This window comes from Alligator mississippiensis, chromosome 2 (assembly GCF_030867095.1).
Source record: "Alligator mississippiensis isolate rAllMis1 chromosome 2, rAllMis1, whole genome shotgun sequence".
Taxonomy (NCBI): Eukaryota; Metazoa; Chordata; order Crocodylia; family Alligatoridae; genus Alligator; species Alligator mississippiensis.
This window is the reverse complement of record NC_081825.1, coordinates 151,152,907-151,171,560: the sequence shown is the minus strand read 5'-3', so window position 1 is coordinate 151,171,560 and position 18,654 is coordinate 151,152,907. Positions and strand designations below refer to the sequence as shown.

At 43.6% G+C, this 18,654-nt stretch overlaps 2 protein-coding genes across 8 annotated transcripts in view; one reads left to right on the top strand and one right to left on the bottom strand.

The window, feature by feature from the left end:
* ABCG2 (ATP binding cassette subfamily G member 2 (Junior blood group)) overlaps positions 1-4,787 on the top strand; it is a 56,304-nt gene extending 51,517 nt beyond the window's left edge. For all 6 annotated transcript variants that reach the window (XM_019488125.2, XM_019488127.1, XM_019488128.1 and 3 more), the window contains one exon: positions 4,532-4,787. In XM_019488125.2, the coding sequence (XP_019343670.1) occupies positions 4,532-4,679 (148 nt within the window). In that variant the 3' untranslated portion in view covers positions 4,680-4,787. The remainder of the gene's footprint in view (positions 1-4,531) is intronic.
* Positions 4,788-5,766: 979 nt separating this feature from the next.
* PKD2 (polycystin 2, transient receptor potential cation channel) overlaps positions 5,767-18,654 on the bottom strand; it is a 57,077-nt gene continuing 44,189 nt past the window's right edge. For both annotated transcript variants that reach the window (XM_019488129.2, XM_019488130.2), the window contains 5 exons: positions 17,742-17,863; positions 16,333-16,450; positions 15,942-16,105; positions 11,642-11,789; positions 5,767-9,504 (listed from right to left, as the gene is read on the bottom strand). In XM_019488129.2, coding sequence (XP_019343674.2) covers positions 9,265-9,504; positions 11,642-11,789; positions 15,942-16,105; positions 16,333-16,450; positions 17,742-17,863 — 792 coding nt within the window. In that variant the 3' untranslated portion in view covers positions 5,767-9,264. The remainder of the gene's footprint in view (positions 9,505-11,641; positions 11,790-15,941; positions 16,106-16,332; positions 16,451-17,741; positions 17,864-18,654) is intronic.

The following is an 18,654-nucleotide window of genomic DNA, read 5'->3' as shown; positions in this document are numbered from 1 at the left end:
CCACTTATCCAGGTACTTGCAAGCCTCGGGAGAATAGTGTGTGTATATAAAGTACGCCGGAGTCCCCTTAGAGGGGACAGGAACTTGTTTAGACTGACTTGTTCCCATTTTCAGTCACACAGGGAGACGTAGGAGAGGCTTATTTAGGATGTCCGGGCCGCTTAGTGCCTTGCCCCGCAGTTTTTCACTGCCCAGACAAAAGGCTTCTGACCCGACACCGGCTCATAAAATGGAAATTGGGAGGGAAACACAAGAAGGATCCTTTCACTCCTGCTTTCGGTAGAAGCTACTGGGAAAAGGGGTTTGGAAAAGACAAAATCACTCAGACACCCTGTCCACTGGGTCACGAGGTTTCAGCTAGGCCCCCTTGCTTTCGACGCTACCTTTTTAGGCAGAATCGGGGCGGCTAGACCCAGCCTTAGTCCCAGACCTGGTCAGTGGCTCATTTTTCTAAATGCACACACACACATTTATTCAATAGCCAGATAGAAAAAGACAAAATCACTCGGAAGTCCTGTCCACTACGTCACGAGGTTCCAGTTGGGCCCCCTTGCTTTCAAAACTGCCCTGTCAGGCAGAATTGGGGCGGCCGAACCCAACTGTAGTCTCAGACCTGGTCAGTGGCTCATATTTTTAAATACACACACACGCACATTCATTCAGTCAGCCAGACCTCTTCCCACACACCGCCTTAGTTAATTAACTACAAGCCCGATGTGCTGTTGGATGAAGGTGCCTCAAACAGTTTCTCCCTAAATAAAACGTACGTTACCAGACACAAAATGGGATCCTTTACCAGACAGAAAATTTTAGCCGGCAGTAAGGTTCAGACTGACCTGTTTTAACAAGGTTCAGATCCAGTTACCACGGCCAGTTTGGAAGCCTACAGGCAGTCCTCCTCCGAAACCCCAATAGAGATTTTGAATTAGGTCTCTTACCTCTCAAGTTTGGCATCTCGGGATTCGGGGGGGGGGGGGCAGTCTGCGGTCCTCCTTCCTCAGCCTGTGTTCTGGATCTGAGTCACGGCACCAGGAATTGTCGTGGAAACACACGCAGCATACTTTTGGGTCAGGTCAGCAGAAGCTTTTATTCAAAAGAAACTACAGCTGTAGGGGTGATTCCAAAGTGACATGGATTTCCCAAGCACTTGGAAGGGGTCCCCCCCCCAAGAGCAAAATCAGGAGGCTTATATACTTTTTAACAGTTGCTTACAACTCACGTGATCATATAGTGAAATTAGCATGAAAAGTGGCTATAATATTATTTCATTATTTCTTTGCTGTAATCAGGATGGGAACTAATGGGGGAGGTGAGGTTAGTTCACAAACCTCCTTGCACCTGGAAATTAGATTTGTACATACTTTTTTGCTGTCTTCAAGGCCGCGGTGAGCGAAGCAGTTGCAGAGGAGTTACAAAGAACAAACACTTTCTCTTATCTGTTCTACTATACAGAGCCAGCAATTCTCCACAAAGCGGTTATGTCATCTTATAACTAAAATAATCAAAGTTTAAAGCATATATTTTTTCTGATTCCACACTATGCTGGGGAAAAGAGAGAGAGAGAACAGCAGGTTAACCATTATTTGAGAGAACAGATAGGGCACCAGCTAGCTGTTGCTGCTGTTCTCTGAGCCAGCTCAGCCCAGAGAAGAGCAGCAGCCAGGCAGTGTCCAGGCAGGCCTTTTAACCCTTTCATGCCTGCTTCCTCAGGACAGACAGTGTGTGGGCAACCACAAGTAAGCCACCTGGGGAAAGCCCTGTGGGGCAGGAGGGAAGCCCGGAATAGGCGGGGGTGTGATTCTTATCTTTCAGTCCTCCAGGCCCCTGCTGGCCTGAATTGACTGCTCCAGATTTGAACTAGCACTAACACCAATCAACATTTGTGTGGCTCATAGTGTAACGTGTAGCAAGACCCATAGTCATTGGAAAATAGTTTAATAGCTGTTCTTGAAAACCAGAGCTTCTTCACAGCAATAGGAAACACATCCTGGGCAGAGAAGAAATTGCTCCATTTTCTAGTAATTTTCTAAACAGTTCACATAAAGGATTCAGAAGAGAGAAAGTCCCCCTACTAGCTCTTTGTGGTCCCAGAAATCACTTCAAATCTTGCTAGGCAGACAAGAAACCTACCTTGCTCTTGCAGTAATGATGAATTAGGTTCCATGCAGACCAGAAACACCTATTTATCAGCCTGGGCATTGGAAGAGAATTGTTCTGCAGAGATTCTCCATTCATTTTGATACACTGAAAAAACTCAAATTAGGAAAATTCATTCATTAATCTAGCTGAACTCACATTTCAGATGCAAAGGAAAACAGACAACTCTCTGGAGCAAGAACTGCCTTTGTTTGTAAAGCACCCAGAACAAAGGGATGCTAGAGTATATATAGGGCAATCAGCAGGGTTCTGGGTTTTCCCTGATAAAAAAAAAAATCTAAAATTGTCTGATTAAAAACGCTGAATCCATTTTTTTCTGCGATTAAAATGAAATACCACTATGTATATAGGTACCAGGTGGCCACAATGTTTTATTGATACATTTACAAATTTAAAGCCATTTGGAAGCCTACCAGCACCTCAATCATTATAATAAAGTAAATTCTAAATACCTATATATTTTGGCATTTGATTTCATTATTTTATTTTTTATCATGGAAAATCAGAGCTCCCCCTGGGCCCCTCATTCACCAGGACACGGACCCAGCTGCATCCATCTACCTCACTGCTTTGTGGCGCTGAGCAGCCTTGATATGCCTGTGCCCTGCCCATGCCATTGCCCTTCACTCCCAAGCCACAGCCCCCATCCCCCAAGCCCTGCTGGTGCCCCTCACTCCCAACCCACAACCCCTGCTTCCTCCCATCCCCTCGTCCCCACCAGGGACCCTGCTGGTGCCCTTCACTCCTGACCCAGAGCCCCCTGGCCCTACTAGTGACCCTCACTTCCAACCCACAGCCCCCCACCCCACTAACCGTTAGTGCCCCTGACTCCCAACCTGTAGCCCCCTGCCCTGCCAGAGGGGGCCCCCAGCTGCCAGGGTTATGGGACCCAGCACCTGCATTCTGCCTTCCTGCTCCACAGTAATCAGTCACAGCTGGTCAGCAGCACCTAAGCCTTGGCTGCCATGTGCGGAAGGTGGTGGTGGCTGCTGCAGCCAGAGCAAAGCGCGGAGCCTAATGCCCCCACTCCCTCATGGGCAGCACAGCTGAAGCAAGAGCCAGGTAGAGCCCATGGAGGGCAGGGGAGGATGCAGGCTGCCCACTGTGGGGCTCAGAGTTCCCTACCCTGCTGCCTTCCTTCCAGGGGCCTCTGCACCTTAGTGGGCAGGACCTGGTGTGAGAGGACAGAGCGGGATGGGGAGACTCAGTGCCATCTCCACTACCAGTATCCTTTTTTGGTACGAAGGTATTATTAGATTGGTTTCCACACAGCTCTTACTATGCAGGGGAGGAAATTTCTATTTTTGCCAATTATTCCAGTACAAATAATATTTAAAACTGAGTGTTTACCCTTTCCACTCCACTTCTGCATTTCACTGCTCACTTTATCCCAATAGTAACAAACAGAAAGAGCTGCTGTGCAACAGCATTAAAAAGGTCTTTCCTAATACTTTACACTCTGTTATCAGTCTCTCTTTACCCTCAGTCCACTCTGGTAGTAATGGCCAAAACACAAAGCAGGAGTTTTTCTTTCTTGCAGAGGATGACTTAGACACACAGTTGTCTTAATGTTAATACAGGATATTGATTTGTTCTCTTAGTGTTACAAATCAGTTCCTGGAGTATTTCTACAGTTTTGAGAGAACTCCTTTGGTGACTTGAGCAGAAGGATAAGATTTGGAGTCTACAGCAACATCTTTGGATGACCTGTAAAGTTCATGTGCTTGGCCAGGAAGCACTAATATGTTATTGATTAATGAGCAAAGAAGCTTCTAAAAGAAAGCAGGATCAGATGAAAAAAATCTCACTTTAGACATGACAACTTCTTCTGTATTAGGAATTCAACTGACCTCTTATTTGGCAAAAGGGACTGTGAGAATCAGTTCTGTGGCTCTTGTATCCATAGCAAATTTCTCATTACATAGCTAAAATTCTATTTTGTGAAAGTTTTTTCATACAACCTGTTAGCAAAGAAGATTGGAAAGAGGAGTTTCCTTTAGGTCAGGTATTCTACTGAACTGTAGTTAGCTAATGTATTCTTATTTTTCCACACACTTTCTGGAGTTAAAGGTTTACTTTCCCCCACAGTGGGTATGCTGAAATACTAACATGATCAATGGGCAGAAGTATCACAAAAGCTGGTATTTATTCAAGCTAATCAGAACTGAATATTGAAATTCAATTTCAGTGTTAAACATGAGGTTTAAATTATCTATTTTTTCTTAAATAGATTAATTTATATTGTCACAGTTCTTTTCTTGTGTGTTCAGCAATAGCCTTTTTCAGCAGAGCTGTGAAAACTGGCAAATTAACTCTTCAGTTACAGATGTTTAGCAAAGGGTTAACTTTCTAAACCTCAGTTTTTATTTACTAGATGCACCGGAGAAGAGTATCTGAAAATACAAGGCATCGAAGTGACAGCTTGGGGCATGTGGAAGAATTACGTGGCTCTTATATGCATGACATTAATTTTCCTGACAATTGCATATGTGAAACTCCGCTTCCTGAAGAAATTATCTTAACTCCACTGTGTTAAAAAACCTTTAGTAACACTAAATATTTTCAGAGTGGCATGTGTTTATTGTAAAAGCTACAAAGAACATAATTCAGTAAACATTTTGATTATTAAAGGTAATGTGTTCAGTTTTCTTTAGTGGGGCCTAATGCTGAGCTACAGCAATTCCAAGTCTTATATGCATAGAGATAGCAGAGCTTGCACTTTAGGCCTAGAGTTTCCTAATGCTCTAAATCTTGCTATGAAAGGCATACATCTGTGGTAGGGGAAACAGGGGCCTGGGGCTTTAATTGGCCACCCTAATAGGTAATGACTCCAGCTGGCTCCTATTTTGGCCTCCTGATTGGCTGCTGGGTGAGCAGCTTCCCCATTTAGTGCCAGCTGTGGCAACAGACTCCAGGCCAGCCAACAATTCCCACTGACCGTCTATCCTGACAAGCCTCTGACATCTAATAGTCCTGGTTTCCTGACCCAACTTGCTCTGGACTCTGGATTTTCCTTTTATGTGGGGGTTCAGCCTCCAAGTCCTGAATTCACAGAGCTTGTGATTCACACCTTGCTCCTGGATTTCCCCTGACTCTGGTCATTTGGTATCTCTTTCCTGACCCAGGATTAGGTCCGTTTCAGATGCTATATTTGTCTCTGGCCTCTGGTGGCTTAACCACTAGGCTAGACTGCCCACAACCCAATCCATTACAATGACAAAGCAGCATAGAGGAAAAGTGTAAACTAAGAAGCAACTCTGAGGCACTACGATGACCGGATAAAGACCTACTCTACGTTACCTGCATTAGCAGCAATCTGTTCAAGCAGTTATCTGAAAACAGACCTACACATGTATATATACAGATGTAAATATGAAGTATATAGGCTACTGACTAACTAACTAAGATGGTGCAAATGGGGTAACCACCCTGAGGGCTGACTTGGAAGATGAAAAAACAGCTTTGCAGATGCATCGCGATGGCGCAGCTGCCAGCAGGTGGCAACTGGAAGTTGCTGCCCTTGCGCCCCAGGCAACCAGATATGCACAATGCCACAGCCAATTGAAACTGCAGCTCTTTTTTTTGGTCCATAACACGACTCGATATACGTTATTAGTTTTACATTTTATAAAATCTTTATTAGGAAGTAAAGTGCTCAGTATTACAGACCAACAAATCTTTGATCTCTGGGGAAGACCTGCATAATTAACATCTTCCTAAAAAGATCAAATATAAAAACAAAGACTTTACATTCTTTACCATAGATAAAAACCTTTCTTCTAGGAGGAAAGAGAGATACACAAGAATCTAAAATTAAAATCAAAAGAAAAAAAATCATAAAAATGTATAAAACGTTTGTCAAGTTACCATGCATTTACTGCATGGCACATTGTCAACATACACGGGTACCCCATGAAAACTTATTGCACTTCAAAATGAAGTTTGTTATTAAAGTAACGACACATTACACAAGTATATATGAACAAGTATAGCTATGAATGCAAACATTTTGATTTTCATAATTAACATACACTACAAAACAAGAAAAGCTTTGCAATTGATATTACAGTTTAAAAAGGTATAACTTTGATATACATTTATTTAAAGCCATACTGATATAGTGATTTTTTTTTAAAAAAGACAGACCTCAGTAACAAATACAAACACCCATAATGCAGTTTCCTCTTACATCTGCAATATAGTACCATGATTCTCTCTTACCTTTGTATTAGATGTGCAGAAGAAATTTAAACTGAACACAAGATACCTCTTTCCTGCGAATGTAGATCATGTTGCTAGACGACTGATTTTGAGCATTAAATACATGCTATGTATAATACTGGACCTGGCATTTCTGGCATACTGGACAATAAACCAACTCATATTTTAATAAAACTTGTAAAAAAAAAATATCACTACATTAAACTTCAAATCAGCCAACTGAACCACGAATTACACCCGTAACATAACCTAACTTCTAATACAGGAAAAAGGCTCTGTGTACCAGTACACCAGATGCTCGTATGCACTGATTTATTGTTCGTTTGGCACTGGCTGGTCTTGACTAGAGCAATTTAGCAAAAATTAGCTTTTGCAGAAAAATACTAATTAATCCAGACAGAAACTTCTTCATCAGAGTATCTGTTTCGATGAAGCTTTTGTCACTAAAGGCTTCTCTTAAGAGTCAGATATTTCTTGTCAGGATGAGGGAAATCCAGGTTCAAGTCTTTGACATTTCAGCTGAGGACCCTACCTACTGGGCTGTTGGCCACTCCAGAGTGCAGGAAAGCTCTCTCGCTCTCTTTTTCAAAGGTCTTGATTTTGTTTCCATGTTGAATAGGAAAGTTTTTATGAAGTTTTACAGAGAGAGTTACATGGGACATGAAACCTTTCTACTAGTTCTTGTCTTAACTCATAGATTTGAGAAATTCCAAGTCCCAGGATTAAAATGGCTCCTTCTGCTCCCCACTTCATCCAAGTACATTTTGGTACATTCAATGTCCAGTGAACTTTAATGTATAAAAAGACAACTCTGGAATTAACTGTGTTTTGTCAGGTCCTTTGATCACAGGGAATGAGTTTTAGGTACTATCTTAAGAACAATGCAAGTGCAGGCATTCCTACATTTAGGAATCTATGAAGTATGCATGTATGCATATCTACATTTACTCCTATGTCAAAACAATATCCCCATAAAAATTAAAGACACTTAATTACAAGAAGCAAGTGCTGTATTACACAATATGAAAATCACTAGCTTAAATAAGTGCTATTTATCTTCTGATAGACATTTTTATATTCATTACAAATCACTACACTTGCAAACATATATTCTTCATTTAAATATGTAGTTTTCTATCTTCTCTTAACCTAGTTTAGTCTCCAGGTAGAAGGCAACAGGGACCTGCAGTAAGACTCCATGATCCACTGTATCCAGGATTACTATTTAAAGTTCTATGTATTTTGCTTCTGAATTTATTTATTTTTTTATAGGGAACCAAAATCTTTTTTTTTCCAGTACTGTTACTGCTTTAGAAGCCTACTGCCATCTCAGTAAGCCCAGCATGTTGTGTGCTAGCAAGTGCTTGTTATACAAAAGTCTGCAGATATATAGAGAAGCAGTGAAACTCATCATGAAAAAAATATTACTGAAGAAATGTCCAATGGCAGAACATGCAAGTTTGGTAAATGTAAAATGAAGTAGCTAAACATGCACTTGAATAACAACTGGCACAAATACTTACTAAACTGGCTACAACTTTCAAGACGTCAACATTTTCCTTAACAACTGTTGTTATTTTCCATGTAGTCCATAGAATGGCTGAAATTGTTTGAAATACCACTTGTGAACTCTTTGTTTTTCAACCTGCTGTATGTTTACCTAGTGCCTGCATATAATTAGTTGTAGAAAGTACATGGACAATTGCAGGCTCAGTCGTGGAAGGGGAGTTCAGGTCTACATTAGAAAATTTGGCCCTAAAAAGCCAAGTATGAAGACACAAAAAAAATAATCAGCAAATCAGCTGGGTAAAAAGGCCATTCCCTCAGACAGCCACCTTTTAAAATACTACAGGAAGGTCTACTGCATAACCCTCTGCTTCATAAAAAAGTAAGTCCATTTATGAACGAAATATGCCTCCTCCTGTCTCATATATATGGGAAACTTTCATTTAAAATCAATTTAAATACTAGAACATCGAGGAAAACTTCAGAATGTGGGGAAAAATATGGAATTTGTCTAACTACAAATGCCTGGTCTATACTTCATAATTATTGTATCAGATATATTAAAAAAAAAAAATCAAAAAAAAAAAAAATCAACCAAACTTTGAAAAAAGGCTGTGGCACAGCGACTCTTTAATTTCCAATATTTCCTGATGGGAAAAAGAGATTTTTTTGGTTCTACTTTACATATGCAAAGTTAGTCCCTGCTAAACCACAGCCTTAAGATAGCAGTCATAAGAGACGTTACCTCAATAAATTAAATGAAGATAGGAAAACACCAGTAGCTAATTTCAAGAATCATATGGCACAAGCCCTAGAGCACAGCCACTTCTGCTTAAAACTGCTGGTGGCCTTAAAGCTAACATAGCTGGCCATAGGCTTAGTTATCTTTGTAGCACTGATGGTGTGGTTCCAGCTCCCCACACTTTTCTTGTTACTGCTGACTTAGTGATTGTGAGAGAGATCCTTATGACTTTCTAACCTCCAGCTGATGCACCATTACTTTGAAACCACTGGTACCTAGTGTAAATTCAGAGCCTATAATAGAATCCTCTGAATTAAACACAGAGACCATCTTGAGATAGAATAGGTTTAGAGTCAGGGAAGCACAAGTTCACCTTTGCCCAGTCTCCTAAAATCATACTGCGCAATCCAAGGATTTTAGGCCATACAATAGAAATAACCTAACAGATTATATAATCTCTCTCTCCTTGCCATTGTACAATTCTTTCGTTCATGTACATATACACACCGCAAATCACTGGAGCTTTCCTTTAATGTTTGTTTACAGTGATTATCACCGTTTTGGAGAAACACATGCCAATAGCATATTTGCTGTTGTAACACCAGACTGAAATGTTAAGAATCTATAGACAAGAAATACTACACATGGATGTTACCTCCACCATTTCCTCCTCCCCCTCCCCCGTCAACACCATCTGACTGTGAGGAAGATGGACGGGAATTCTTTGAGCGAGGCTGGCTGGTCAGTCCAAGTGGTGTTCCCAAACGGTGGCTCATCTGGGATGCTGTGTCATCTGACTCCCAACGCTCCAGTTCCTCTCGCACTAGCCGCTCCAGCTGTTCCCTGTGGATTTCATTGTCACGTCCTAATCTTTCATCCTAAACATGTAGAAGATACAAACTCAGGGAATCTTCAGAGCCCCATTGTGAGCACAATCAGATAGAAGGTGTGAAGTAGCTTTGTCTCAGACCAACACAGCTACCAAATACATCCAAGTAGCTTGATAAGTGTTTGATAAATAAATAAATAAATAATAAAAAACAACCTTATGAACAGTCCAAGAAAGAAATAAAATTATTCCAGTAAATGATTTTTTCTCCCCAACAGCATGTCTCTAATGCTCTTACTGCCTTGATTTGTGAAAAAAAATACTGTACCATTATAAAACTTACAACTTTGTCATCATTCACCAAGAAAAAAAGTAAAAAATAGATGGACGAAGTTACCATGCAACCCATACGAAAAAGGAGAGATCTTAGTTGCAAAAATACTAAGAGTATGTGGGAAGGAGAAGATGCCATGATGAATTAATAATCATGGTCTCTGAGGTGGCTTTGTACTAAACTAGACCTGTCCAACCAGTGGCCCACAGGCCACATTGGGCTCAAGACGAGTTAATGTGTGGCCCATGGGGCTCATACTCAGCCACCACTTCCCTTTCATTGCTCTGGCTGCTGCAGCAGCTGGGATCTCTGGAATCAGGCAGCATGGTGGGAGGCCTGATGATCTTGCTACCTACCTAGGGAATGGGGCAGAGGGAGTGCTACTGACATGGTGGTGACAGTGGTGGGGGGACAGACTCATGTCTCAGGACAGTTTCATGCAGTCTGGAGGAGTCAGTGGCCCCAGCACAGGGATGGACAAAATACAGCCCACGGGACAGATCCAGCCCACCAAGCAATTTTATCTGGCCCACACCAAATACAGCCCATCGGGTCCCTTGGGCCCACCCGGCCCAGGCACGGGGGGCAGCCTGGGCTGTGGTGCGTATGGCTGCTCTCACCACCCCTGGGTGTGCAGTAGGGTTGGGGTGGTGCAGTGGCAGCTCCTTCCAGCTGCTGCCACTAGTATTGCCACTGATGCCAAACTCCGCTGCCCAGGCTTCCCAGCCCATCCACCCCACACCCACCACCAGGAGTGCCAGACAGTGGGCAGGTGGGGTCTCCATGGAGACCAGTTGAGACCTGCACACACAGGGTGTACTTGGCCAGGTGGAGGGGCTGGGGCCATGGGCAGGCAAGGAGTGGCATTTGGGAATGGGACAGGCAGGTGGGGGCAGGGCATGATCTGCTGGCCACACGTCCCTGAAATAGGCACTGGTTCTGCAGGCGGGGGTATGGGGATCACACTGCGGCTCTGCCTTGGTGGGGCCCAGCCCTGCAGCACTGCCCCGATTCCAGCCCTGCCCACCAATCCTGCTCCCAGATGCTGTTTCCCACTTGCCTGCAGCCCGATCCCACCCGCATACCTGAGCATGCCCTGCCCACGGGGGTCCCAGGCCAGTCTCCATAGAGACCCTGGGGCTGGGGCTCCTGGGTATTGATAGTGCAGGGCTGGGGCCAGGATGAAATCTGTTCTCAGGTCTAGTAATCTACCACTGAGGGAGTTTTTCTGAGCTGTTGTGGGCGGGGGAGGTGGGAGGAGTTAAGTGGGGGGCAGGTTGCTGACTTGGCCTGCAACACCTCACCAAAACCCCCTGTAGCTCTCTAGCCCAAATAATTGCCCACCTGTGCCCTTGCAGCATATAGCCTGCCCACTGCATAGCCTGGGGCTCATGACCCGTGGCATGCAGCCCCTGGCTGCTCTAAATTTGGACATCCCTGCACTAAAGCAAGCACTGTATCATCTGAAGAAACGGTAAACGCACTGTCTTCCTAAATACCCAAGTACTAAATATCTTACTTACTGTCTTACTAAGCAACATAGTTCCATTCAGGTTTTCATACCAGGGCTATCAGCATGGTAGAGGAGAACCTTCACAAGACTACATGCCGATTCATTATGCAGTTAGTCTCCACTCAAACTATGATCAAGAGCTTCTGAATAATACAAAAAGAGCATGATAGTCATTGTCCTGGCTCCACTGAAGTGTTTACCACTCTGTTATTGCAAATCACTGTAGTCCCACTGCAGAAGTGGTAGAGAAGAGAAGTTCTTGTGGGAAAAGTTCATCTTCTAACTTGTCCCAGACTACTGTCTAGTTAGTGTTCAATCAGATTAGAATGAGTTTCTCACCTCAGTAACTCCATCCAGAAGCCTCCCCAGAACATCTCTCCTTTTCAGTTTGGACCTCTCCATTGCTTCGAGCTTTACAATAACCGCATCAATCTTGGAAACAATACTGCCTATGGAATGCTCCATGCGATCCACTCGTCTCACGAGCCTGAAGGCAATAAATATTTTTTAAAAAGCTCATTAATATTAAAGTCAATTTGGTTTTAGCTAATCTATGTAGAGAAACTTCAGTGAGTTTTTAGTCATAGGTTTAATTAAAATGACTACAATAATCTTTATTTTCCCAGAGGGAAAAGGCATATAGAAAAAAAGAGAAGGTGATAAGTAAATCCCATATCCTTTTTCTCTTTTTTTTTTTGGAAGACCCGTATGAGACTACTGTACAGGGATCACTCAAACATTGGTCACTACCACTTTTGTTTTTAGTGACATGCGATTATACTGGGGAAGGTGAAACAACCCTTAAGTCTACTTCCACAGTACTCCTGGTATGAAGATCTGGGACCCTGAACTTGCATGGCAACAAACTGTCATTAGAAAGAGGTGACAACATTCCCATGGCTAATGTTAATCTGAACGCTGGCCGTAATTGTGTTAGGTGTTAGAGGTTTGCACACTGCACAATATCCAACTTTATTAAATTCATCCAAGAAAAATCTGACACTAGTTTGTGACTTCTTGATCAGAAACCCATGTAAGCTACAGAAAGAGTAGCTTAGTTTATATTATTCCCCAAATTACTATTCCCCTCTCCTGCAACTTACTGATACAGGAAGCAAGAAACAGAAATTAAAACTGAATTTGATGTAAATGTTTCAACTGGCACTAGTCCTATCCAAAACTAATCAACATCATGCACAAGAACAAAGAAAAGACAGCCAACATACATTTCAAAGTCAATATGCCAATCTGCACACTGCTGGGATACCAAGCAGTCCCAGCTGAACAATGGATATGATCAAGTCTACCAGTTCTAGATGCCCTAATTAATGACCGGGTATTCAGACCAATTATGCAATTATAAATCATAATAGTCTTTGGACTTGCTTACATATTTCTATTATACAAATAAATAAATTGATTGCTACAGATGTGTGCATGGGGACACTGCCCTCTGGCTGGAGCATGACAGTTCCCTCTCCAATCAGGGACAACAGGAGGTGCTCTTTTGCTTCCTACTCCCACAGCAGAAAGAGAGAGCAGGGCAGCAACACTGCTGTGGTGGCTGTTGTAGAGCTATTCTGTCAATCAGCAGATTGGCCATCCACTTGACAAGAAGAAACCAAGCACTGCTGCAGCTTTGCTCCCTGCAATTTGTCAAGGAATCAGCTGCTCCCTCTCCTTCCCTCTTACTGAAGGGAGGGAAAGTGGAGTACTCTGGGATGCTACAGAGACTAAGAGACTCCCTGTAGCAGTACAAAAGTTCCCAATTGAAACATGTAGACCAGGCTTGTCCACCATGCGGCCCGCCAAGGCATTTTCTGTGGCCTGTGGTGCAGTGACGGGAAACGCCTTGTCCCTCCCGCAGCCCCTCAGCAGCTTCCTAGTGGCTGCTGAAGGGCTGGGGAAGGAACAAGGTTCCCACACGCGCTGCGTCAGCGTGGTACGGCCTGGCTAGGTCCCTCGCGGGGCTGGACCTCTCCCCGGCCGGGGGTGGCGCTGGCTGCGGCTGCTGAGCGGCCCCACCCACCCTGAGGAGCTGGTGCCTGCCCGGGCGGCTGCAGCCGGTACCGCGGGCTCAGGGTAGGTGCAGGACGGAGCCTTCACCTGAGAACTTTGCCGCCACGTGGCGGAGGAGCGGCTCCGCTCGTGGGCCTGGGACATGCTGGTCGCTGGTGGGGAGGATGCGCGTCCAGGAGTGCCTGCCTCCCTGCCCCAACACGAGCCCTGCACTGCCAGAGCGGCCCCACGCGGGAAGCCAAGCAGCGGCTGCTGGCACTGCTGGCCCGCGCCTGCCTCCTCGCCAGCCCCGCTGCCCTGCTCTGCCCCACAGCAAGGCGGTGCCTGCTCCCCCGGCCAGTCTCCCCCCAGGCGCTGCGGCTCTCTGGGCCTGGCTGTCTGTGCGCGAGGCCCCGAGTCGGCCGCTTCTCACATGCTGCTGGGGACGGGAGGCGGCGCAGGCACATGCAGCCACCGGGGCAGCAAGGTGGGTAGCGGTGGAGTGGAGGGCGCCTTTCCCGCACATCCCAGGGAGGCTGTGGCCAGGAGGACAAGGAGGAGCCCAGAGTGGGGCTCCCGCACGTGGCAGCAGCTCGCCCCACCCTGCTCCGCTCTGTGCCTGGCTGGAGCTGCGGCCATGCCTCTCGGATGCACTGAGGACTCCTCCCCTCCCACCTGCCCCTTGCAAGGCAGTGAGTGGCGGAGGCTGCAAAGCGCTGCGCGGGTGCCTCCTGCTGAGACACAGCCCTCCACCTTTGATTAGTTTCCACTCTGGCTGATATCTTTTCCAATTTTGATCTGTTGACTTGCATTATGCTTCTTTCATTATGCGACTGTTTATTTTAGTCAAGTGTTTGGTATTATTTCATTGTTGCTTTTATAATGTTTTTATTTTGGATTTTAAACCACATTTCCAGGCCCATTTCATTGTCACTTCCTGCAACTTCATTGGTGTCAAAGGTCATGTGACATCACTTCCTGATGTGATACTGCTTCCGGTGAGGTCTTTGAATATGGCTCGCCGGCCCACTGGATGATAAAAAGTTCATGATCCGGCCTCACATTCAAAAAGGTTGGACACCCCTGATGTAGACAAAGTTCTTTGGGTAGATGTGATATCTTTTATTAAATCAACTGAGTAGTTGGAAAAAAGTTCTTTGCAAGCTTTTGGGTACACACATCCTTCTTCAAGCATAGCGAGTCTCTGCTGTTCTGAGACTCCAAGGAATGAAAAAAGCTAAAAGTGTGTCAGGACGTCAGTGAGAATGTAAATAGGTGGAAATTAGGAAAACAAAAGGTAGAGTAGGGAAGGGGGGGAAGCAGGGGAAAAAACCCCCAAAAGGTGAGTAAAGGGAGACTCTACTATAGTAGTAATTCAAAGTAGAAAAGAGGCCGACTGTGAAAGTAAATAACTGGAAATTAGGAAAACGAAGGACAGAAATGGAGTTGAGGGGAAAGAAAGGGGTACAGGGTCAGGTCTGGCAGGTATGTGGTAAATCAAGCATCAGGCAGGTTGTAATGTGTCATAAATCCAATGTCTATATTGAGTCCATGATTTTTTTATCCAGTAGATTTATGAAGTGAAGTTCGTAGGCTCATCTACAAAAGGTGTTTTGTAAGTTCCCTTTGAGGATTAAAACTGAGAGATCAGAGAGGGAGTGACTGTCTTGTGAGAAGTGTACACCCACAGGTAGTTGGGTATTCTGGTCTTTAATAGATTTCCGGTGTGCGTTCATTCTGGTGCACAGTTGTTTTTTGGTTTCTCCTACATATTTTCCATCAGGGCATTTGGTGCATTAGATGAGATGCATTACATTTCTGGAGGTGCAGGTGTAAGATCCAGGAATGGTGATGGGTCTGTTGTGGGGTGTGGTTATTGTGGGAGTGATGGACATGTGTTGGCAGGTTTTACATTTCTTGTCCTGGCATGTTCTGGTTTGGGTCATAGGGAGTTTGCTTCTGGTGATGTTAGCAAGGTTCGGTACTTGTTTGAAGGCTAGGATGGGTGGTTCTGGAAACATCTCTTCAAGAATTGTCTTCTTCTAGTATGGGTTGCAATTGCTTAAAGATTTTCCGTGAAGGTTCCAGGGAAGGGTGACATGTCATAAGTAATGGTGTGCGATTTGTGGGGATTTTTTTTGTACTGCAGCAGATCTTCATGTGATATCTGGGTGGCTCTTTCAAAAGTGTGATCTCTCTCTCTGGAGGAGTGTCCTTGTTGGCTGAAAGCCCTTTTGAGATATGTGAGGTGACCATCAAAACAGTCCGTTCTAACCCTAATCCCCTCCCCAAGCCTGTCAGCCACTGTATTAGAATGGATGCAATTCTTCCATAGCGGAGTGGGAGATGCTAACTTAGGCTCAGGTCTGATATGGCTTATTCTGACTAAAGACTAAATGTGGAAAAATCCATATTTGCACCAACTCTTGTTCCTTAAAGCGCTCACTACTATTTTTATTTTCATCTAAGCCATTTCATTTCAAAACAGCTTTAAAAGCAGGAGACTTCACATGAGAGCTATTATCAAATTTAGCATAATCCCTTCAAAATGCATTATGAATATTTCTGAAAGATTTAATTTGGTCAACATCCAAGGTTATTCAAGAGACCAACACAATCTGAGACTAGCATATGCACTTACACTTGGAATTCTTCATATGAAACCCCACTAGAGCTGCTACCCCTTCTTCTGGAACTGTGTCCACTGTCCTCATCATCATCCTCTTCAGAGTCATCCAGACTACGAGGGAAGCTGCGACTGCTCAATGGACGAGGAAGAGAACTCCTGTCCAGGTCCAGATCCTCCTTGATGGAAAAAACAAACAGATTGTTAAGACCTCATGTTAGTGCGAGTCCAGACTGCATGACTACTTCATTCACTGACAAACCCACCCCTGTTCACAGTTTTGCTGGGATTGAAAGTTAGACAATAGCAATGCAAAACTCATGCAAAGGAAAATTAGCGCTTAAAAACACAAATGATCCACCTGATGGTGATTAGGCTCCTACTGTTGCCCTGAAACATGACTTACCCTTTCTTTCTCTAGGTCATCTCTCATTTGCTGATGTTCATGTTCTGTCAATTCCTGATCCCCATCCTGGTCATACTTAGTAAATATTGCTTCAATTTCTGCATCAGTATGACCCTTCCTGAAATGAAAATATAAACATACCCCTGCTTATTTCTTCTTTAAATATGGAACAGGTCAAAATATTGAAGAAAACCCAGTATTAAGTGAAGTATTTTCTCTAGAATCTAGAGACATGTCCAATGCTGCCCATAATTTTTCTCATTGGGATTCGAAGTCTGGTAAACCATGATGACAAAGATTGGTTACCGGCCACCAACTGATAACATGGCAGTCTTGCCCCCAAGCCCAGAGCTTCCAAAGTTTTTCCTGATTTCGAATGCTATCATACTCTCTGCTGTGGACTTAATTTAAGAAAGCTTTCTTCTTTCCAAATCCTCAATGGTATCTGGCACTGAGGGAAAAGAATGCAATGGATCTGCCATTTGGAGTTGTAGCCTGACCACCTACATGCTATTAACACTGAAGCACAAAATTTACCATGAGCTTTCCTAGCTCCTGCTCCAAAGGGCTGGGAACAGAATGACACTGTAAATGACTTTGCATTCAAGAACAAACCTTTTTTATGGCAATCTCTTTGGTAGGACCTACTATTTAGTTGGAAGAGATGTTAGACAATGTTTCAGGCATGAGTGCCCTTCTTCAAGCCTGGGCTTCTTCAGGATTGAAGAACCAACTAGAAAGGAACACCTGTTATAAGACAAATATCCCTACTCTTTTTGCCTCCCTTTCCCTCCCACTCACCCATAAAATCCTGCAAGCTAAGCAAGAGGTCTGCTGCAGAAATGCTGAAAAAGAAAATCAGTTTGTCTATAACCACTGTCCTTTATGGAGAGCAGTGCCACCTTCATAGCGCCCTCCCCCTGACCCAAAACTTATTGGTCAGGACAAAAATAAAAATGTTGAATCAAAACATGATCATGTTGCTCAAATGCCACATTCTAAATCTCCCAGTCTTATGTTCAGCATCCCACTTAAGGCATCTTTCACCCAATGGGCACTGTTACCAGTCCTCCCTCCTAATGGTTCTAGAACTTCCCTGCTGTGAGGGTCCAACTCCCAGACAGTATGATGAGACAGGCCAAGAAAAAGTTGTTACTTCCCTTCTATCCCACACTAATATCCTCTCAATCCCCCGTCTCCATTTTAATTTGGGGTTTTGTTTTTACAATGCCCATTGACTTTGTACGTGTGCAGTATATCTGTTTATGTAAGAAACCATCCATTAGATTTAAGGGAAATGTCTGCTTTATTACGAGCCCATCATTCATAAAAGCAATCATACGCATTATCTATATATGCACTAATGAACCTTAATCAAGACTTATCTTGTAAAATAGGAGCCTCCTTACCCTTTCAGATCCTGGCGTAGTTCATCAAAGTTTAACTTGCCCCCACCTTGTCGCAGGCTCTCTGAAATGTCATCAACAGTTGTTTTTTTCAATTTAAGCCTGATCATAGCTCTATTGTATCCCTAAAAGAGCAAATAAAACACCGGTTTTCTCTCTAAGAATGCTTAAGCTTTGTTTCTAATAGCATACTTAAGTTTGTTTGATATTTGTTTCATGCACAAAATTCCAACATTTCTAAATGAACCCGATTAATTTTAATGATTCCAAATAAGCACTGGGTGAATAAATACCTCAATAAGTCTTATCTGTTTTTTATTTTAACATTTCTATGAGGAATGCAACCATGTTTACTGCAAGGATGTCAACTCCCAACTACCACCAAAAGTCGAATACCCAGTTTCATTAATTCCACTGTTGCAACTCGTGGTGCAAGACAAGTGACAGACTATTTATTTTAGCCACTCTGTGGCTTATCTGATTTTTAAGCTGCTGGGATTTGAGTTTCTTTGCAATGGAACATCCATACACTGTTCTCCTCTATTTAAAAATTTTTAATCAAAGCCATACAACCAAACTGTAGTCTGCTGCCCAAATACTTAACTGTTACTTACACACTGCACAGTAATGTATACTGGCCAAGGTTTATTTTGTTGTTGTTGTTTGTTTTTTGTTGTTTTTTTTTTAATAGGCCTATAATTAAGCTCCCACCCTTTATGTAAAACTGTTTAAATAGTGTCTGCACTCTGCAGATCCCAGTGTACATATTAATACTTGAGTCCCTGCATGTGTGACTGAGCACTGGGAAGTACAAGAACAATTCAAACGACCTCAAAATGAAGTAACCAAACTAAAAGGCTTGGCAGATTTCAATGTTTTGGCTAATCAATTCCATGTTTTTATCAATGCAGATTCA